The sequence below is a fragment of the Lepus europaeus genome, chromosome 17 (genome assembly GCF_033115175.1).
Source record: "Lepus europaeus isolate LE1 chromosome 17, mLepTim1.pri, whole genome shotgun sequence".
Classification (NCBI taxonomy): Eukaryota; Metazoa; Chordata; class Mammalia; order Lagomorpha; family Leporidae; genus Lepus; species Lepus europaeus.
The window spans coordinates 68,401,134-68,423,651 of NC_084843.1; the positions used below are offsets into that span (position 1 = coordinate 68,401,134).

At 50.6% G+C, this 22,518-nt stretch overlaps 1 protein-coding gene across 8 annotated transcripts; it reads right to left on the reverse strand.

The window, feature by feature from the left end:
* Nucleotides 1-444: 444 nt before the first annotated feature.
* Nucleotides 445-14,321, reverse strand: LOC133776266 (uncharacterized). Of its 8 annotated transcripts, none has more exons than XM_062215121.1 (3): nucleotides 14,183-14,321; nucleotides 12,340-12,590; nucleotides 445-6,931 (listed from the first exon to the last, which is right to left on the reverse strand). In XM_062215121.1, the coding sequence occupies exon 3, from the start codon at nucleotides 3,673-3,675 to the stop codon at nucleotides 1,828-1,830; it is 1,848 nt and encodes a 615-aa protein (XP_062071105.1). In that variant the 5' UTR covers nucleotides 3,676-6,931; nucleotides 12,340-12,590; nucleotides 14,183-14,321; the 3' UTR covers nucleotides 445-1,827. The 8 variants fall into 8 exon arrangements, with proteins under 8 accessions (XP_062071105.1, XP_062071111.1, XP_062071110.1 ...); XM_062215127.1 differs by lacking the exon at nucleotides 14,183-14,321 and adding an exon at nucleotides 13,817-14,012 and having other exon boundaries at nucleotides 445-6,791; nucleotides 12,479-12,590; XM_062215126.1 differs by lacking the exon at nucleotides 14,183-14,321 and adding an exon at nucleotides 13,817-14,012 and having other exon boundaries at nucleotides 445-6,795; nucleotides 12,479-12,590.
* Between the last annotated feature and the right edge of the window lie 8,197 nt (nucleotides 14,322-22,518).

Genomic DNA, 22,518 nt, shown 5'->3' on the forward strand with positions numbered 1-22,518 from the left:
GGTTGAGACCATCGGTGCTTTCCTCCTGCTGGCATGTCTGAGATGGGTGAAGGAAATGACCTGTAGACTTGGTGTTAAATCTTCAAGTGCCATTTAGTTGATTGACACATTGGAGGGTATGTCCACTTTCGACTTCATTGCATTTAGCAAAAAAGCCCACGTGGTGATAACGAGCAATAGGGGTACCAGACCTATCCTCATCAATCCCTGTTAGTCCTTTCGCACTTTGCCCCCATGCATTTAAAGTATTGTGTACCAGATTGTTGTCAGCTGGTTTATTTGCATTGCCTCAATGACTAATGTGGCTGGGTGTTTTCCCACCATCTCTGGCTTTGTTGTAGTGTATCGATTTTTGCTAAAAAAACCCTTCACTCCTGTTACCTTTATGACCTAAATAGTATCATCTTCTCACCATAATTTTAAAAAGATACGCCCACAGTCCATTATTCATTTTATTATGACTAGGTAAGAGGGAAGGTATCACCTTTCTAAAATTTTATTCCGTTACAGAGGTCTTTTGTTTTTTTGGATCTTGCTAATATTCTCATGCTTTCTCTCTCTGTATTGTTCAGGAGATGGTCATGACAACATAGAAACACAACATGGAAGAAGACAAGGAAGACCACGCCATAAATTTACACCTGATGATCTGCAGATACTGAATCAATCATTTGCAGAGAGTCCATATCCCGACTTTACAACCAAGGAGGAACTGGCCAACAAACTCCATTGTCCGGATTACACAATCGAGGTACATAAACTACGTAGCTATGTACATGAATATGTCTTTGTGGGCAATAAGAAAAATGCAAGTAATTATGAAAAAGTTTAACAGCATTTCATCACATAAGACAGGGTTGACATTTGGTCCCAATTCTTCTTCATCTCATTGTGCATGTGACTATAAAAAGTACAGTATGTGTTATTTCTGAAAAAGATTTATTTATTTGAAAGTCAGAGTTACACACAGAGAGAGAAGGAGAGGCACAGAGAGAGAGAGAAAGGTCTCCCATCTGCTGGTTCACTCTCCCCCACCCTCAACAGCCGGAGCTATGTTGATTTGAAGCCAGGAGCCAGGAGCTTCTTCTGGGTCTCTCATGTGGGTGCAGGGGCCCAAGCATTTGGGCCATCTTCTGCTGCTTTCCCAGGCCATAGCAGAGAGCTGGATTGGAAGTGGAGCAGCCAGGACTTGAACTGGTGCCCATATGCAATGCCAGCACTGCAGGCGGCGGCTTTACCTACTACGCCACAGCGCTGGCCCCAATTACTCTTTTTATGAAAGAGAAAATGTAAAGAGTTGAAACACTTAGGGTAAGGTATGAAGTAATACTGCTAAGTTATGGCAGACTCTTGTTTGTTTTTGTAGGGCCTTTGAAGAAATGAAATTTAGAATACAATTTAGAATACGTTGAATTAGGAATTCATTCTGGAAAAGCAGTTGGAGTAAAATAAGCAAGCTAAGGGAACGTATTTTGAGAACAACTGCTTCACGTCTAAATACAGAGGGTGCAAATAGGTTGGTAGAAGATTGTGAAAAGCAGGGATTTGCGCATACACAAGGGCCCGTGCCTCCTGTGAAGGCAGATGGGAATCCAGAATTGTGCACAATTACATGATTTTAATTATTATAAATGTATATTTATATATACATTTACATATCATATTTACTATAAATGCATTCTCCTATTATAAATATAATAACATTATATATAAATATAATAACACAGGAATAACACAGGAAAGCGTGCTTGCATTTTTCATGTCTTACTCAAGGTCACAAAGCAAATCAGTGATGACGCTGATCCTAAGATGAACTACAAAATTCTCCTACACTGTGGAATATATAGACTCAAAAGTAATTTCTCTTTCTTTTTTAGAACTGGTTCCAAAATAAAAGAGCCAGGCTACCAGCCAAGAAGAAACACAGAGTGCTTGAAGCCAGGATGCCATATGCACTCCCTGTCCAAGGTACCCCAGGTGTAAGCCTGCAGAATGCCCAGGAGCAGTCTCCCAACGCTGCCCAGGCGGCTGTGCTGGGCGGAGCTGTCTACACGGCTCCATGTGCCCAGGAGTGGGCTCCCAATGCTGCCCAGGCGGCTGTGCTGGGCGGAGCTGTCTACACTGCTCCATGTGCCCAGGAGCGGTCTCCCAATGCTGCCCAGGCGGCTGTGCTGGGCGGAGCTGTCTACACTGCTCCATGTGTCCAGGAGCGGTCTCCCAACGCTGCCCAGGCGGCTGTGCTGGGAGGAGCTGTCTACACTGCTCCATGTGCCCAGGAGCGGTCTCCCAACGCTGCTCAGGCGGCTGTGCTGGGCGGAGCTGTCTACACTGCTCCATGTGTCCAGGAGCAGTCTCCCAACGCTGCCCAGGCGGCTGTGCTGGGCGGAGCTGTCTACACTGCTCCATGTGTCCAGGAGCAGTCTCCCAACGCTGCCCAGGCAGCTGTGCTGGGCGGAGCTGTCTACACTGCTCCATGTGTCCAGGAGCAGTCTCCCAACAGTGCACAGGCTGCTGTGCTGGGCGGAGCTGTCTACACTGCTCCATGTGTCCAGGAGCAGTCTCCCAACGCTGCCCAGGCGGCTGTGCTGGGCGGAGCTGTCTACACTGCTCCATATGTCCAGGAGCGGTCTCCCAATGCTGCCCAGGCGGCTGTGCTGGGCAGAGCTGTCTACACTGCTCCATGTGTCCAGGAGCAGTTTGCCAACGCTGCCCAGGAGGCTGTGCTGGGCGGAGCTGTCTACACTGCTCCATGTGTCCAGGAGCGGTCTCCCAACGCTGCCCAGGCGGCTGTGCTGGGCGGAGCTGTCTACACTGCTCCATGTGCCCAGGAGCGGTCTCCCAATGCTGCCCAGGCGGGTGTACTGGGCGGAGCTGTCTACACTGCTCCATGTGTCCAGGAGCAGTCTCCCAACAGTGCACAGGCTGCTGTGCTGGGCGGAGCTGTCTACAATGCTCCATGTGTCCAGGAGCAGTCTCCCAACGCTGCCCAGGCGGATGTGCTGGGCAGAGCTGTCTACACTGCTCCATGTGTCCAGGAGCGGTCTCCCAACGCTGTCCAGGCGGCTGTGCTGGGCGGAGCTGTCTACACTGCTCCATGTGTCCAGGAGCAGTCTCCCAATAGTGCACAGGCTGTTGTGCTGGGCGGAGCTGTCTACACTGCTCCATGTGTCCAGGAGCGGTCTCCCAACGCTGCCCAGGCGGCTGTGCTGGGCGGAGCTGTCTACACTGCTCCATGTGTCCAGGAGCAGTCTCCCAACGCTGCCCAGGCGGCTGTGCTGGGCGGAGCTGTCTACACGGCTCCATGTGCCCAGGAGCAGTCTCCCAATGCTGCCCAGGCGGCTGTGCTGGGCGGAGCTGTCTACACGGCTCCATGTGTCCAGGAGCAGTCTCCCAACGCTGCCCAGGCGGCTGTGCTGGGTGGAGCTGTCTACACTGCTCCATGTGCCCAGGAGCAGTCTCCCAACGCTGCCCAGGCGGCTGTGCTGGGCGGAGCTGTCTACTCCACTCCACCCACATGGGAGGTTCCCAGCACCCTCTATGGCTCCTGGGATTCTGGGGTTCAAGGTGCTCAAGAGGCACCGAGCTATGCTCTGGAGAATCAAGGGAACATAGGAGGTGGATCTTTTCCCCGTGGCTTACTAGGAGCAAGGTTTTTTCATTCTTTTTCATATACATCGTATTTTGGGAGGTCCAGGTCTGAGATGCGGGACATGTAGCCTGATTGGCCTTCTCTGCTATCCGGTATTCCCAGTGCTCAGGGAGCGATGCAACAGCTGCAGGAGCAGAAGAGCTGTTTTCCTTACCCACTGTGTGAAGAATGGCAGCAGAATGGCTGGGGAACTCACCCTCAGCAGCCCCAGCAGCCTCCGGATTACTGGCAGGAGCTGCCCTCCCAGGACCAGTTTCTAATGCAGCAGAACCAAAACACCACAGAGAACAAGGTTCCTTTTCCTCTGCCCCAGCAGCGGCCTGGAGAGCGTCAAGGTGATGGAGAGCTCACGTTCTTGCAGGTGGTGAGCACAGCTCTGTGGGTACTCAGTTCTCCAACAGAAACTCACGAGCAAGATACGCAGCAGGAAGGTGCCTGAGATGCCCAGTTCTGAAATCCAGGACATTTTGGAAGAGGAACCCAGCGGTGCCAACTTCTGGGACTAGAAATGTGGCTGCAGGACATGGCGTTGGGTTTTATAGTGCAGCAGATACGTGTCATACTACAATTGTGTACATGGGAGTCTAAGGTTCTTGAAACAATGAAAGTAGCTCATACTGTACATCCTTTGTGTGTGTGGCTGTTAGGGATTTATATTCTTAAGGACATGTACTGGGGATTTTAATAGCAGTTATTGTAGGGGTTTGTATCATGTTAAACTAGGATTAAAGGAGTCAGTTTTACTACCTTTCTTACTATTTTCTATAATTTTGTACAACACCGCACTTAATCCTTCATTAAACATTCGGATTTTCCAATGACGGCTCTGATAGATTCATTATAGGGAGATTTTGCCTCCTGATCTCATCATAGATCATTAGAAACTATCATATTTCCTTGAGTAATTTTTGAGATTATGATTTCTAATTCTAAGTTCATTTCATCTAGGGTTTAAAATTTACTGCTATAAATCATCTGAAGTACCATTAGGGCTTTCATTCCTAGAGGATTTGTGTATGTAAAATGTGTTATTTTCAAGTTTTAGACTCACATCTTCTAATCTTGGTGTTTTATTGCCACCAATTTTCTCTTGGAAGAAAAGTTTGGAGGAAGACCCAGGTTGCATGGAGTCCTTTCAATTTCTCCACGGGTGTGGTCCCTGGTCTTGAGCAGTGCATGTTGCTGCCTCCCGGTAGGGGAATGTGAAAAAACATTTCTCTGGGTAGGCACTGTGGTGCAGTGGGTAACACCCTGGCCTGAATGCCGGCATCCCACGTGGGCACCGGTTTGAAATCTGGCTGCTCTGCTTCTGATCCAGCTCGCTGCTATGGCCTGGGAAAGCAGATGACTCAAGCTGTTGCGGCCTTTTGGGTGAGTGAACCAGTGGATGGAAGACTGTCTGCCTGATTCTCTCATTCTTCCTTTCAAATAAATACATCTTTTAAAAAAACTCTGTAATTCAGAGAGTAGGATTTAGACAATGGGCAGTGGTATGGGCAGGGGCACAGCATCTAACAATTTATTCTCTTGGCTTGTTTTCCCAAGAATATTCCTAGAAGGGTGATCCTGCCATGCTGCACCCCCAGGGATTGGATCTCACAGCATGGAGAGCTGCAAGAGCCCAGCAGGAGTTGGGTTCTGAACACAGATGCATGCTGCTGTGGGTTGCTTGAGCAGGTAGGGCCCTCTTGTTTCTCTTTTTCCTCTCTCCCAGCCACTCCCTCACTCGATTATCCCTCAAAAACGGCTTCTCACAGAGGCAGTAGTTTTAGGGAGCTGTACTTTCCCAGTCTCCTTGTCACAATAAAGCTCTCCTTTGAACTGCCGTGGGGGACTGAACATTTGTTGACTCCTCAGGCAAATGGACCCCTTTTGTCTGATATATGGAGGGGCAGGGGAGCTGCTCTAGACTTGATGAGAAGTGTCTACTCCAAGCTGGAGGGGCTGGGCATGTGGCCATTTGAGTCCTGTAGTTTGGGTCTTCTCAAAAAATAGTTGCTCCCTCTGCCCAGAACCCTGGAAAGCCAACCAGTCATCTCTGGCGACCTCTTTCAAAGCAGGACTGGGGACCGGAAGTGTGCAAGTGTGTCAGGTCCAGTGCTGGTCACTTGGGTTGTCAGCCACCACCCAGTGACTGCCTGAGGTAGCGGGCACTGAGTCTCTGGCTCTAGCACCTTGCATCTGAACCTGTGCAGAGAAAAGCCCAAGAATTGTTTCTGGTGGGAACTGGGACTTTGTGTCTGGCTATTCCAGACCTTCACTCTGTCTGGTGTGTGGAGTCTCCAAGGGGCCCACTGTACAGTGCAGCACAGTGCAATACTTCCAGCAGGGAGCCAGAACCAGGAACAGCATGGTGAAAGGTTCAGGGCAGCTGCGGTGTTGAGCCTGCTGGGGTATTGGGGCAGTCCCTGGTCAGCTCTGTGCCTCCCCTGTAGGTCCTTTGCATGTTCCTCTGCGAGTTCTGCTGGCCAGCTGGTTGTATTGCAGAATTTTCAGGTGGACATAGTGTACCTTAGAAATGCATTATTCCTTGACTCCACTGAGATGTGGTCAAAATCAACTCCTATAGGACATTTGGAAGGTATTTTTAAGTGCTCCATCTCCACCGAGGTCCTTCATAGCTTCGTGAGCCTGGTAGTCCGATCGCCACCACAGTGGATTAACAGCAGCCACAGACATGCTGATGGTTTCCTCAATACAGACTGTGTGATCCAGATCCACAGGAGAGTATGGGTGGGGGTGGGGGGCACATCTTCCTCTTTGCATGCCCTTCCTACAATGTCCCAAAGTCACACTGAATCCTATCAAAGCATCGGCCATGGACGTCTGTAGGGCAACCCCAGAGCTCAGTGGAAAGTGGTTCCTGAGAAGACTTGGCCACTGCCACCCATCACAGGGACTCCCAAACCGAGTGGAGTATCGCAGTGGACCCTGGGTTCGAGTCCCAGCTGCTCCACTTCTGATCCAGCTCCCTGCTAATATGCCTGGGAAAACAGCAGAAGAGGGCCCCTGCATCCTTGTGGGAGACCCGGAAGAGCTCCTGGCTCTTGGCTTCAGCCTGGCCCAGCACCAGTCATTGCTGCCATTAGGGGAGTGAGCCAGTGGATGGAAGACTTTCTCTGTCTCTGCCTCTGTTGTAACTCTGCCTTTCAGATAAAGAAAAATAAATATTTTTTTAAAACAACCTTTCTTTGCAGTCTGGGAAATGTGACATTGTAGATTTAACATTAGGCAAGGAGATGCCACCAGGAGTATCCAAAGCCAGGAGCAAGTGAGCAGCACCTGTGGGTGGTCAAGGGAGGTTATTGGAGAAATAGGTGTGGATGCATGCAAAATTAGGCAAAACTGATGCAAAAGATCAAGTCACAAGACTCTAGACAGGAGCAAAGATGACAGCAGTGGCAGAGGGTGGACCACAACCCCCCAGGCACTGTAAGTTAATAGCTCCCTCCCGCGGGTCTGTGACAAGAGTGTTCACAGCTCAGGAGTCCTAATTTATCTAAATGTACAAGACAGACACCAGGGGAGGAAGTGGAAAATGCAAGTCAGAACAAAGACAAGGTGGAGGCCTGCTTGTGAAGTCAATCTCACAGGAGGAAAATGGGGGCTCTCTGAGCCCTGGAGCAGGTTGCCACAGAGGGGCAGGTGACAGCTCCATGAGCCACTCCCCCCCTCTCCTGGCAGGCTGCTGCTTCTGCAGCTCCTGCACCTGCCTCACCCCTGCCCGGATATGCCAAGCAGCTCTTTCACAATCTGGGCTGTTGAGATGGAGAAGGAAATTGCACACGGCAGGTCCTGGCTCTTGAGATCTGCAGACGTTGAGTTTCTTTTCCTTATTCTTTTCTTTTCTTTTTCTTTTTTTTTTTTTTGACAGTCAGAGTGGACAGTGAGAGAGAGAGAAAGAGAGAAAGGTCTTCCTTTGCCGTTGGTTCACCCTCCAATGGCTGTCAGGGCCAGCGCACCATGCTGATCTGAAGCCAGGAGCCAGGTGCTTCTCCTGGTCTCCCATGCAGGGCCCACGCACTTGGGCCATCCTCCACTGCCTTCCCGGGCCATAGCAGAGAGCTGGCCTGGAAGAGGGGCAACCGGTACAGAATCCGGCACCCTGACCGGGACTAGAACCCAGTGTGCCAGTGGTGCAGGCAGAGGATTAGCCTATTGAGCCACGGTGCTGGCTGAATCTTTTTGAAGTTGCTCTAGGTCATTGTGCAACTCAGTAATGTCTGGACCTCAGATTCCTGAACATCTCTAAAATACAGACACTGAGGGGCTTGTTTTGGGCTCCCAGGGCCTCAGTGGGGTGCACTGGGAATCACCCTAACGTAATGATGTGGGAAGTGTTCCATTTATCAGCATCAGGTTTTTAGCACACAGTTGGGGGTAAGAGGGAGTGAATCAACAAGGAAGAAAACTTATCCACTTCTTGAAGGGCATTCTCAGAAGACCGGGCCCTGGTGGCTCAGCTTACAGGACAGGCATAAAGAGTGCGCACCTGCCAAGCCAGGACCAGTTTGTCTGGAGCTCCTGGGACCCCAGAGGAAGCAGCTCGTGAGTGTCTCGTTTTCTTTTCCCTGTGTCCTATGACTATCCTGTGGCTGTCTGGACAGTGTACCATGCCGGAGTTGAAGGGAGGAGAGTCTGCAGCTCTTCTGGTCTTGTAGTTGGGTTTGTGTGGTGGGGGTACACGGGGTGGGAAGGTGCCCATCTGCTCTCCACTAATCTGCCTGGAAGCAGCAGGGCACTTGCTTGCTGAATGAGGGTGCGGTGGGTGAGCAGGATGTGACAGCCTCTCTTAGATGCTCTTGCATGGAAGCCTCAGGTGGGCAGTGCCGAATTGGGACCCTAACACGCATGAAGGTAGGGAGCATCTGTCCACCTATCACCAGTCTCTAGTGGCGGGTCTCCATGCAGCCGCTCGTAGGCCCACCAATCTGGCTAAGGTAAGGGAAGTTACACAGGGACTGGATGAGTCTCCCTCGGTGTTTTTGGAGAGGCTTATGGAAGCCTATCGAAGGTATACACCTTTTGATCCACAGTCTGAGGAGCAGTGAGCCTCAGTGACCATGGCTTTTATCGGCCAGTCTGCCCCAGATATATGCTGTCAACTACAGCGTATAGAGGGACTCCAGGATTTGACTCTAAGAGACCTAGTCAAGGAAGCAGATAAGGTGTTCCACAAGAGGGAAACTAAAGAGGAGAAGGAACAAAAAAAAAAAAAAAAAAAAAAAAAAAAAAAGGAGGAAAGGGAAAGTATTCGGGATAAAAAAGAAATCAGGATTTAACAAAAATCCTGGCTACAGTAGTAAAAAATGCAGGATCTAACAGAGGTAGGGGAAATGGAAACGAAGACAGTAAGGGAAATAACCTGGGCCAACGGCGTCGCTCTCCCTTGGGCTGGACCAATGTGCCTACTGCAAAGACAAGGGACACTGGGCAAAGGAGTGCCCCAAAAAGAAAAATGCCCAGTCTAAACCGGCAGTCCTTGCCCTCGAAGAGGAAAATTACGGGCGATGGGGCTCGGATCCCCTCCCTGAGCTCAGGGTAAAATTTAACATGGAGGGGACGCCCATCAACTTTGAAGTAGATACTGGTGCGGTTTATTCTCCCCTACAAGCCCCGCTGGGACCACTGTCCAGCAAGAGATCTCTAGTTAGAGGGGCAAAAGGGAGCTGGTACTGGGCCTGGACAACAAAGAAAACTATGGACCTGGGAAGGGGAAAAGTTCAACACTCCTTCCCAGTAATTCCTGATTGCCCAGCCCCCTTAGTGGGGAGAGACCTACTCACCAAATTAAGGGCCCAGATAACATTTGAGCTGGCCAGACCTCAGATGGAATTTTTAAATCCTCTGGTAAAATCCCCAGTGGCCACCATTTTGTCCATGTCAGTAGAAGATGAGTACCGACTCCACGAAAGTCCAGTGAAAACCCAGAAACAGGAAGTCCAACCTTGGCTTACCCACTTCCCTGCCTCCTGGGCAGAAACGGCAGGGCTAGGACTGGCCACCCACCAACTGCCGGTAGTGGTAACCTTAAAAACCAGTGCCACCCCCATCCGGGTCAGGCAATACCCTCTAAGCAAAGAAGCCAAGGAAGAAATAAGGCCCAACATAAAAAAACTGCTTTCCCTAGAGGTCTTGAAGCCTTGCCATTCAGCCTGGAATACACCCTTACTGCCTGTTAAAAACCCGGGACTCAGGACTATCGTCCTGTACAGGACTTAAGAGAGGTTAATAGCTGAGTGTAGGATATCCATCCTACTGTGCCTAACCCTTACAACCTACTAAGCACCCTCAGTCCCGATCATACTTGATACACTGTATTGGACCTGAAGGATGTGTTTTTCTGTTTTCAGCTACATGCAGACAGTCAACCTCTATTTGCCTTTGGAGTGGCTAGATCCTGAGGCGGGAATATCGGGACAACTAACTTGGACCTGCTTGCCACAAGGTTTCAAAAACTCCCCTACTATCTTTGATGAGGCCCTTCATCATGATCTAAGCCACTTCAGAAGTGACCATCCAGAGGTAACGCTGCTACAGTACGTGGATGACCTACTGTTGGCCGCAATGACCCAGGAACAATGTGAGTACGGGACTCAGCCACTCTTACGGGAACTAGCCAGGCTGGGGTATCAGGCCTCTGCCAAAAAGGCCCAACTGTGCCAGCAGGAAGTTACCTTCCTAGGCTACACCCTCAAGGATGGAAGGCACTGGCTGATGGAAGCCCGCAAAAAGACTGTAACCCAGATCCCCATACCCACTTCCCGAAAACAGCTCCAGGAATTCCTGGGAACAGCTGGGTTCTGTAGATTGTGGATACCAGGGTTTGCCTCTCTGGCTGCCCCATTTTACCCGCTTCTCAAGGGTAATGAAGACTTTACCTGGGGCCCCAAACAGCAACGGGCCTTTGATGATATCAAACGAGCCCTGCTAACAGCTCCAGCACTGGCTTTGCCAAATGTTAAAAAGCCGTTCACCCTTTACATCGAAGAGAGAAAAGGGGTGGCTTGGGGAGTCCTAACCCAGACTTTGGGACCCTGGAAGCGGCCAGTAGCCTATCTATCTATGCGCCTGGACGCGGTGGCGAGTGGATGACCCCGATGCTTAAAGGCCATCGCAGTGCCTGCCTTGTTGGCTAAAGATGCGGACAAATTGACTCTGGGACAAAAATTAACCATCATAGCTCCACATTCCCTAGAAAGCATCATCTGGCAGCCCCCTGATTGGTGGCTTTCAAATGCTCACATCACCCATTACCAAAGCATCCTACTAGACAAAGACCGAGTTACTTTTGGTTCTCCTACTACTTTAAACCCCGCTACCCTGCTTCCAGAAGAGACCGCAGAGCCTGTCTTGCACACTTGCCAAGACATCCTGGCAGAAAAAGCTGGAATCAGCCGAGACCTGATGGACCAGCCACTGCCTGACTCAGAGGTAACCTGGTTCACGGATGGAAGCAGCTTCTTGGTGGATGGTAAGTGGCGAGCGGGGGCGGCGGTGGTCAGTGTAGCAAAAACCATTTGGGCAGCAAGCTTGCCAGAAGGAACTTCAGCTCAAAAGGCTGAGTTGCTTGCACTAACCAAGGCATTAGAGCTGGCGGAAGGAAAACAGGCAACTATCTATACTGATAGTCGCTATGCCTTCGCCACCACGCATGTGCACGGGGCTATCTACCAACAAAGGGGACTATTAACTTCAGCGAAAAAAAAAAAATAAAACACAAAGCTAAAATTCTCCGCCTCCTGGCAGCTGTCTCACTACCTTCAAAATTGGCCATAGTGCACTGCCCTAGTCACCACAAGGGGACAGATCTGGTGACTATGGGAAACCAAAAAGCAGACGAGGAAGCAAAAGCAGCTGCCTTGCGGGAGCCTGGGGTCTGTACTCTTGCAGTAAAAAGTGAGATACATGCCCCACCGGGCCCTGACGAAGAGACCCCAGAACAGCAGGCAGTTTCTTACCTACAGCAGGTTCACCGCTTTACTCACCTGGGGGCACAAAAATTACAGAGCCTACTGCGCGATCAGCCTTTCACCCTGTCCCCCTCTGACAACAGGCGTATAGCAGAACAAGTTACCAAAAAATGCAAGGCTTGCCAGGCGGTAAATGCCCACCCGACACAAACACCAGAAGAAAAAAAGACTGCGGGGAGACAGGCCGGGACAGTTCTGGGAAGTGGATTTCACTAAAGTCAGGACCACCAGATATGGCTATAAGTATCTTCTAGTTTTTGTGGACACTTTCTTGGGGTGGGTAGACGCTTTCCCCACCCGTAAGGAAACTGCTCTCAGCGTGGCCAAGAAAATACTGGAAGAGATTTTTCCTCGGTTCGGATTGCCTCAGGTAATCGGGTCTGACAACAGTCCGGCGTTCATGGCCCAGGTAAGTCAGGGTCTGGCCAGGATCTTGGGGATCATTTGGAAGTTACATTGTGCTTATCGGCCCCAAAGTTCAGGTCAGGTAAAAAGCATGAACAGAACAATTAAGGAGACTTTAACTAAATTAGCTATAGAGACTGGCTCAAAGAATTGGACCCTGCTCCTATGTTATGCCCTCTTTTGGGCCAGAAATACCCCTTCCCTGTCTAGGTTTAACCTTACTCCTTTCGAGGAGTATGGCTCCCTACCACCTGTTAAATATTTTGCCTCCAATATAAATACCCACTCTATATCTTGTACCCCTTTAATTACCAGATTAAAAGCCTTGAAAAAGGTCCAAAAGCACATCTGGCGGCAACTGTCTGCTAACTATCAGCCGGGAGAAGTGACTGTGCCACACTCCTTCCAGGTCAGAGACTCTGTGTACGTACGAAGACATCGAGCGCACAACCTGGAACCGCGGTGAAAAGGCCTCTACGTGGTGCTCCTCACAACCCCGACGGCAGTTAAAGTGGATGGCGTCACTTCCTGGATCCATGCATCCCACCTCAAGCCCGCTCCACCTGCAGGACCAGAGTGACAATTGGAAAAGACTGAGAATCCCTTATACTTCGGGTTCGCCATGTGGGTAGGACTGTGGCCCCTTCCCCTAACATTTAGTAATCCCCATGCATCCCAACTACTGGTGTGGGAGGTTTCTACTCCCACTGGGCAGGTAGCCTGGTCTATTAATGGGACACATACCCCTGGGACGTACTGCCCACCCTACACCCAGATGTATGTCAACTGGCGGCTGGACTAGATACCTGGGATCTGGATAGTGTGAGCCCTAACAGCATTCCTGTAAAAGGCCTCGGGGACAGGTATTACCCCCGGTCCTACCTAGGGGACTACTATGGGTGTTGGGATGAGCAAAGACGCTGCTTCCTTCATCAGCGTAAATTTTATATATGCCCTAAGGATGGCAGGAGTAGACAACAGATCACACAGTGTGGGGGACCAGAGCCTTTATATTGTAAAGCCTGGGGGTGCGAGACCACTGGATCTGCCTGGTGGAAACCGTCTTCCAGTTGGGACTGGATCACAGTAGATCGCAACTTCACCGCTGAAGGAAGAGACAAAATGCGTCACCTCTAAGTTGTCCCAAACTGGTTGCAATAACACTTCCCTCTGCAACCCGTTAAACATTACCTTTACTACTAAAGGCAGGGACATTTCCACGCTCTCCAGCTAGATGAAGGGGAGAACATGGGAGCTGAGGTACTATGTCACCAAATATGGCTTTGGCTTATGGTTCACCATCAGATTAAAAAAAGATCTCGGCCCCAATGCCAGTAGGCCCCAATGTAGCTATCAAACCCAAGCTACCCACTTCCCATAAATCCGGCACTCCCAGACCCACTCCCAGCCAGCCTATCCTCAAACCTACCCAACACATGATACCGGATTACCCCAACCTGTTTCCGGGCGTCTTTCCAGGCCGTTGTCCTGGCAGTGGAGACGAAAGTCACTCCTCCCCTCAGTAGAGCTGTCCTCCTGCTGTCACACCCGATCTTGCTCACCATTACATCCTAGCCTTCCCTTGGCTTCATCCGCTGTTTTCCAAGCAACTCCCCCTGCTTCAAACACTCTAAACCTTCTAAAACCCCGCTTAGCATCCGCCCGCGTTCCTAACCTAGGCAACCGCCCGGCGCGCATGCGCAGCGACCCCGTTCCCACGGCGCCCCTCGCGCTACCACAGCCCGGAGGGACAAAACACAGGGGCCCGCGCCCGCGCCCCGCGCCTCACCGCAAAGTATCCCAGCCCCAGCCCCGTGACCAGCGAGGGCAACGGCCTGGCCGTACGGAAGTAGGCGGTAGCATCCCTTCCGGCCTTCGAGTTCCCCAGCACCATGGCGCACGGTCGTCAGATGGGGAGTCGTGCCCGCCCCCGCGTGAGGAAAGACCGGCCAGCGGGTTTCGCAGGGCCTCCAACACCTGCCTAGTCTTGGCAGCCGACTGCGCCTGCGCCTCCTTCCAGTTCCCGTCTTCCCTCCCCGCTCGGAGGCGCCAGAGCTGGAACTGCGCCTGCGCGGCCTCTCCTCCCAGAGGAGGCGGACGCCTGGGTGATGGGAGCGCTGGCTCCAGGCGGTTGTCCCAACGCCATTGCCCCTACCGTGTGGTAGCCAAAGGAGAGCGTGATGACCGCGAACCAGAACAGACTGCCCCTCTGGAAGTAGGCCGCGTTGCCTGCAGCCATCGCCATCGCTGCAGCTCCTCTGGGCGGCGCGGCCGGCTGCGCTCCCAGTGCGGTGGACGCGGGGCCAGCAGGGGCGGACGTGGGCGGCTGCTCCGCCCAGCCCGCGGGGAGGGAGGAGGGCCCCGGGCTCGCCAAGTGCAGGTGGAGGCCGGCCAGCCCCGTCTTGGCCTGGTCGTTATCTGTAACGCTGCCTTTCGAATACATAAATCTTTTTTAAAGAAAGAGAAATGGGGGCCGGCGGTGGGTGCAGTGGGCTAGGCCCCCGCCTGCGGCCCCGGCAGCCCCATATAGGCATCCTTGAACTATGACACCGGAACATTATGGAACTTTTTGATTGCTGTCAGTTTTGATTTGGCAGTATGTTAAAAATTTTCCATCTGTGTTCATCACAGATGTTCGTCTATAGTTTCTTGTTGTTGTGTTCTTGTCTGGCTTGAGTACCAGGGTAAGGCTGGCCTCCAGCAATGAGTTTAGTTTTATGTAAGGTATACAAATTTCATGTATTTCAAATATACGGATTTAGGAGCATAGTGATCCTTCCCACCCACGCTCCCATCCTTCTTCCTCCTCCCTCTCCTAGTCCCAATTTAATTTTTACAAAGATTTATTTTCAGTTTACTTTATACTCATTATCCCTACACTAAGTAAAGAGTTCAACAAACTGTGGAGACAAGGGCTGCAAACCATCATGGCATCTCAGAGTGTCAATTTCACTTCTATAGATAACCTTTTAGGTACTCTTAGTTACCATAGGCAGAGTGACAGAGATGGGAGGAGGGAGAGAGATAGAGACAACCACTCCATCTTCTGGTTCATTTCCCAAATGCTCACAGCAGCTGGGGTTGGGCCAGCACCAGGCTGAAGCCACAGTCAGGAATACTCCATCTGAGTTTCCCATGTGGCTAAGAGGAACCCAAGTACTTGGACCATCTGCTGCCTCCCAGGCGCATTCGCAAGAAACTGGGTTGGAAGCAGAGCATCCAGGACTCAAAGTCTGCTCTCCCAAACGTAAATTCACACGTAGTGCAGCAGTACAGGGGAGTACAGTAGCACCAGAGGAGTTGTGATGTCTGCAGAGCAGGATGGGTATGTGCTGAGACACAGCAAACACCCCACGCTCTCCCAGTGTCATCGGATGGGGCGAACAACATAAAGAAAGCATCGTGCATCAGGAGAATTAGGGTAGCTTTTTGTTGCTAGAAGAAACAATGTGAAGTTAAATTTTGTTGCTAGAAGAAACAATGTGAAATTGTCCCCTGATCAACTCTTCTGTTTTCTAAACCACTCATAAGCAGGGCTATCCCTGCCTTTCCAGATAAGAGGTTAATTACCCTGATTGACAGGTGGGCACAGAGGTTTAGTCAGATAGGGGCATGAGGTCACATGGGGTTGGGTGGAGGCCTGATCTTCCAGCTCACAAATCTGATCAATTTTTATTTATTTATTAGAATGTCAGAGTTACACAGAGAGGAGAGGCAGGGAAGTCTTCCATCGCCGGTTTCATTCCCCAATTGGCCACAATGGCCAGAGCTGCGCAATTCCAAAGCCAGGAGCCAGAAGCTCCCCCTACCACCCCTGGTCTTCTACACGGGTGCAGGGGTCCTAGGACTCGGGCCATCCTCCACTGCTTTCCCAGGCCATAGTAGAGAGCTGGATCAGAAGTGGAGCAGCCGGTTCTCAAACTGGCGCCCTTATGGGATGCTGGCGCTCCAGGCCAGGGCGTTAACCCACTGTGCCACAGTGCTGGGCCCAGGAGGTGGTATTGAGATGTGGGTGGGGACCAGGGCGGTGTCCTCCCCAAGGGTCTAAAGCTCAAATCATTGTGATGACTGATGAGGATGATGCTCAGTAGGTTTCCTGCAGGAATTCGGTATAGAGGACATTAGTGCATAACTGCTTCATGGTTAGGTGAGAGGCAACACAGAGTAAAAAATTAATGTTGGCTGTGGTTCTTACTATTGTTGCAGTCTAGTGGATTAAGCCTTGAGATGTCTGAGAAAGGGTCAAGCAGGTAGCTAAAGTTCGGTTTGGGAAAATGCACATTCATTGCTGGCGCCAGGTCTCACTAGGCTAATCCTCCGCCTGTGGCGCTGGTACTCCAGGTTCTAGTCCGGTTGGAGCGCTGGATTCTGTCCCAGTTGCTCCTCTTCCAGTCCAGCTCTCTGCTGTGGCCCGGGTAGAGAGTGGAGGATGGCCAGGAGGAAGCACCTGGCTCCTGGCTTTGGATTGGCACAGTGCTCTCGCCATAGTGGCCTTTGTAGGGTGAACCAACGGAAGGAAGACCTTTCTCTCTCTCTCTCTCTCTCTCTCACTGTCTAACTCTGCCTGTCCAAAAAAAAAAAAAAAAAAAAAAGAAGAAGAAGAAGAAGAAGAAAAAGAAACTGCAAATTCATTAAGTGGGCATTTGACAGAAAATCATTTAGAAAAACAGTGTGCTGGAAGTCAGTTTGCTGAATCACCAGTTTACAGTTTACCAGATTCACCAAACTGATGGGCTGCGGCTTTAACATGTTAGGTCATGGTAAAGAAAAATGCTACCTTAAAAAAAAAAAAAGATTTATTAGGGCCAGAGTTGCTCACTAGGTTAAGCTGCTGCTTGTGATACTAGCATCCCATGTGGGCATCCATTTGATTCCCAGTGGCGCCACTTATTATTAAAGATTTATTTATTTATTTGAAAGGCAGAGAGGCAGAGGCAAAGAGGGAGAGAAAGAGAGGTCTTCCATCCGCTGGTCCTCTCCCCAGATGGCCACAATGGCTGGAACTTCGCTTCTGATCCAGCTCCCTGGCGATGTGCTTGGGAAAGCAGCAGAGGGTGATCCAGTTGCTTGGGCCCCTGTGTTATACCTGTAAATCTTAACAAAACAAGGTCAATGCACTGCGCAGTGAACATCCCCCAAAGTCAAGGTCCACAGGAAAAATATGAAAACTCTCCTGAGTTGTTCAGGTAGAAGAAGAGAGATTGTCCAATAAAGGTTGATGATTTAGAAGGTGAACCCTAAGATTGGGCAGTGTGGGAGCTGGTATGTTGACCTTTGCCAGTGATGTCTAAATAATGGCATGAGCATAGAAGTGAGTGCCTGGAGTTGGGGAGAGCATAAAAACCAGTGAATTTAGCTGGTCAAAATATTCTTTGAAACAAGTTAGATGGAAGAGGGAAGGGTACCATCTAGTGGAAACTCACAGTGCTAAGTTACTGAACTTTGAATTACAGGGAAAAAAAAAAAAAGCCAGGAAAACCAGGCTAGGCCCAAGTGAAAATTTTAAAAGACTTATTTATTTATTTGAAAGTCAGAGCTACATGGAGAGATAAGAAGGGGGGAAGAGAGAGAGAGTGATCTTCCATCCTCTGGTTCACTCCCCAATTGGCCGCAATGGCTGGAGCTGCACTGATCTGAAGCCAGGAGCCAGGAACTTCTCCCAGGCCTCCCATGTGGTGCAGGGACCCAAGCACTTGGGCCATCCTCTACTGCTTTCTCAGGCTGTAGCAGAGAGCTGGATCAGAAGTGGAGCAGCCTGGACATGAACCAGTGTCCATATGGGATGCTGGCACTGCAGGAAACAGCTTAACCCACTATGCCACAGCATCGGCTCCCCAACTTAATTTTAGTTTGTTCTGTCTCAGCCTCAGCCTCCTTTCAGACATCCAGTTCTCAAACTATTCTACAGAGGTGACTGTTTTGAGAAGAAAATGAATTATTCAATGATTTAATTACTGTACAATGCTAGACTTATATTGACTTTTTTAAAGATTTGTTTTTATTTGAAAGAGCTACAGAGAGAGAGAGAGAGAGAGAGAGAGAGAGAGAGAGAGAGAATCTTCTTCCCAGTTGGCTGCAACAGGCAAGGCTGGGCCAGGCTGAAGCCAGGAACCTAGAAATGCATCCAGGTCTCCCAGTGTAGGCTATAGGGCCCATGCACCTGAGCCATCACCTGCTGCTTCCCTGGCTACTTTGGTGTGAAGGCGGATTGGGAGCAGGGTAACTGGGACTGGAACCGCCAACTCTGATATGGGCTGGGGACATCCTACGTGGCAGCTTCACAAGCTTTGCCACAATGCCTGCAGTCTTATATTCTTTAACGTCCTCATTTGCTGTGAGTCTCTGGCCTCACCAGCCTCCAAACTCTCAGTTATCAGTTATCATTTGGCCAGGGCTAAATGAGAAAATGAGTTCGCATGGGTGTTTAGTGACTGGAATACAAATGGAGGTTTAGGAAAGCCAGTTGTGCCTAGGGGGAGCTGTGTGTAGGGTGTGGTAGGGGCTGGAGAGGGGCTGGGTCTAAGGCGTGCCTAGGGTGGCCAGCTCAGGTTTATATTAAATGAACGCTGTGCCAGCATCCCTCATTCACTGCTCCGGACGTCTGTCTCAGGAGGGCTCCCAGACATGGCTTCTAATGGTGAGTTTCTGTGTGCGGCTTTGTCGGCAAGGCCGGGTTCTCGCTGTCCTGGTGTTCTGCGGGGGTTTGAGCTTTCGTCTTTCAGAAGTGCAGGCTCGTGGTCCAGGGGCCGCTAGTGTCACAGGTGTCATTGTCTCTGGCTACCGCATGGTTGAATGCTGGCGGTAGCATTTCCCAAAGGCTCCGGTGTTTAAAACTTAACCCAACTTGGGGTTGCCTTAAAAAGTTTTCTGCATGTTAAAGATGTACGTGGAAGTGTTTTTAGGTGGAACAGTGTCTTGGGTTCCCTTCAGAATGAAGGGGTGGGAGGTGTGGGGAAAGATGGGAAGGGTAGGGGGAGGAAACAGCATTGGTCGTGTATTGCTAGAGCAGGGAACTTCGCAGTGTCCGTGGAAAAGTGGAATTCAGAAATGTTTTGGTGCAAAAAAACGTTGAAACCAAGAATAGGTGTTTCATGACATTTGTTTCTCTGAGGACTTCTTCGATTGGAGCCGAGTTAGGTTCTTCAGGCTCACCGCAGCCTTCTGTCTCTTTGTCTGTATGTTAAAGTGATAAGAAGCTAAAAAAAAAATGGGGACCAGCTCTGTGGCCTAGTAGGTTAATCCTCCGCCTGTGGCAATGGCATCCCATATGGGCACTGATTCTACTCCTGGCTGCTCCTCTTCCAGTCTAGCTCTCTGCAGTGGCCTGGCAAAGCAGTAGAAGATGGCCCAAGTCCTCAGGCCCCTGCACCCATGTGGGAGACCTTGGAGGATGCTCAGGGTTCGGATTGGTGCAGCTCTAGCCATTGTGGCCATTTGGGGAGTGAACCAACGGACAGAAGACCTTTCTCTCTGTCTCTCCCTCTCACTGTCTGTAACTCTACCTCTCAAATATAAATAAAATCTTTTCTTTAAAAAAGGAAAATAACCAGGCCACTCCAGTCCACCAAAAGCTACCATGGGAGAATATTAGGAGAGGCCCTGGAGATGTCTTTTCCTAGTTCACAAATAATTCAGGAATAATTCGGAACTTGGCAAATGCAGGTTGTGGGAGAGACTTAGACATTCCTGCTGTTTGAAAAGCTAGAGTTGTGGCTGGTGCTGAGGCTCACTAGGGTAATCCTCCACCTGGGGCACCAGCACCCTGGGTTCTAGTCCCATTTGGGGCGCTGGATTCTGTCCCGGTTGCTGCTCTTCTAGTCCAGCTCTCTGCTGTGGCCTGGGAAGGCAGTGGAGGATGGCCCAGGTCCTTGGGCCCTGAAACCGCATGGGAGACCAGGAGGAAGCACCTGGCTCCTGGCTTCGGATCGGCACAGTGCCGGCCTTGGCAGCTATTTGCGGAGTAAACCAGTGGAAGGAAGACCTTTCTCTCTTTCTCTCTCTCTCGCTGAGTAACTCTGCTTGTCAAAATAATAATAATAATAATAATAATAATAATAATCTGGAGTTCCGAAGTCTTGGGGTTCTGGCCCTGACTTCTTTCTCTAAACAAGCACTGGTTAGAGAAGTCCTGGGTCCACGCCAGTCTGTCTTGCAGCTTGTGAGTGTGACATCTCAATCAACTCTCAGAGGCCTCCCAGCTCTAGGAGGTCTTCAGAAAATCCTTGGAAAGTGCCCATGGTTGAGGGGGCGCCCTCTCAGCTCCTCACTCCGTCCCAGAGGCACAATCCAAGGCCCCCAGAACAATGGTGCCCTTAGGGTGTGAGGTCCTTCCAGAGCTGCTCTGGACCACGGGGTAGGGAGGGGCCGCCCAGGTGAAGAACGTCTGCTCAGCTCATCCAGTTTACTGATGAGATTTTATTTAAATAAACAAATTTGATTTAAAACAAAACAACAACAAGTGTGTTTTTAAAATGTGGGTTAAAGGTATGCAAGTTGCTCGTCAGAAATACTGGGAACTTCTCCTATTTAGCTATAGTGAGTGGCCGGGGTGGGGGTAGGGACCAGATACCCTGGAGCATCTCAGCAATAGATGCTCCCCAGGGAAGATTTGCTGGAACAGAAAACGCTCTTATGCCCTCTTTGCGTCTTCTCAAGGAAAGAGTTACAACCACCAGTGTGTTCCCTGTTTGAATTTGGGTTTATACAAAATGCTTTACACAAGTTATTCATATAATACATATTGAAAAATATTTATTTATATTTATTTGAAAGGCACAGTTACAGAGAGATAGAGAGAGGGATCTTCCATCTACTGGTTCACTCCCCAAATGGCAGCAAACGGCTAGCGCTGGGCCAGGCCGAAGCCAGGAGCTTCTTCCCGGCCTCCCACATGGGTGCAGGGGCCCAAGCACTTGGCCCATCACTGCTGCTTTCCCAGGGCTTTAGCAGGGAGCTGCATGGGAAGTGGAGCAACTGGGACTTGAGCTGGCACCCACATGGGATGCTGGACTGGAGGCAGAGGCTTAACTTGCCATGCCACAACAGCAGCCCTGAATGTATATATTTTTTTCTGGACAGGCAGAGTTAGACAGTGAGAGAAAGAAACAGAGAGAAATGTCTTCCTTTTCCACAGTTCACCTGCAATGGGTGCTGCGGCCTGCATGCTGCACCAATCCGAAGCCAGTAGCCAAGTGCTTCCTCCTGGTGTCCCATGCGGGTGCAGGGCCCAAGCACTTGGGCCATCCTTCACTGCCTTCCCAGGCCACACCACAGAGCTGGACTGGAAGAGAAGCAGCGGAGACAGAATCCGGTGCCCCAATCGGGACTAGAACCCGGGGTGCTGGCACCGCAGGTAGAGGATTGCCAAGTGAGCCTTGGGCCCTGGCCCTATAATACTTTTAAAAAATTTTGGGGGGCTGGCACTGTGGCGCAGTGGGTTAACGCCCTCCCCTGAAGCTCCGGTATCCCATATGGGTCAATTTTGAGAACCGGCTGCTCCACTTCCAATCCAACTCTCTGCTATGGTCTGGGAAAGCAGTGGAAGCTGGCCCAACTCCCTGGGCCCATGCACCCATGTTCGGGAGACCTGGAAGAAGCTCCAGGCTCCTGGCTTCAGATCAGCACAGCTCGGCCATTGCAACCAATTGGGGGGTGAACCATCGGACGGAAGACCTCTCTCTTTCTCTGCCTCTCCTCTCTCTCTGTAACTCTGACTTTCAAATAAATAAATATTTCTAAAAAAAACCACTTAGCTCCATTTCACTGCCAAATGCTTAAGATACTTCTTAAATTTTTTTGAAGATTTATTTTATTTATTAGAAAGGCAGAATTACAGAGAGGCAGACAGAGAGAGGGAAAGAGAAAAGGGAGAGGGTCCTTCCATCTGCTGGTTCACTCCCCAGATGGCTGCAATGACTAGAGCTGTGCCAACCTGAAGCCAGGAGCTTCTTCCAGGTCTCCCACATGGGTGCAGGGGCCCAAGGACTCGGGCCATCCTCTGCTTTCCCAGGCTGTGGCAGAGAGCTGGATCAGAAGTGGAGCAGCTGGGACTTGAACCGGTGTCCGTATGGGATGCCAGCACTGCAGGCAGCAGCTTTACCTGCTACTCCGTAGCGCCAACCCAATCCAGCACTTTTTATTGGCACGTCTCTGTCGCGCTGTCCCCCACAGTCCTGTTCTGGTAGCTACTCGGTGTGCAGGTATGCAGGTGTGCTCTGGGAGCAGAGGCTAGAGAAAGCTGAAGGAAGGGGAGTCGAGGAGAACAGCAACGGGCTTTCGGGGTTTGTGTATTTGGAGGTTTGGTGGCTGACTTCCTGACCCTTTCCTCAGCTCTGCTCTCGCTCTCCCCCTTCTCTCTCCCTCTCTCCCTCTATCTCTCTCTTCTCCCTCTCTCCCTCTTTCCCCCCCTCCATCTCCCCCTCTCGCCCTCTGTCTCTCCCCATGCCTGCATATTAATTTTGTCCACACTATATTTTGAATGTCACCATTTCT

Coding starts and splice junctions, on each gene's coding strand:
- LOC133776266 (XM_062215121.1), bottom strand. CDS start 3,675: ATGTATATGAAAAAGAATGAAAAAACCTTGCTCCTAGTAAGCCACGGG.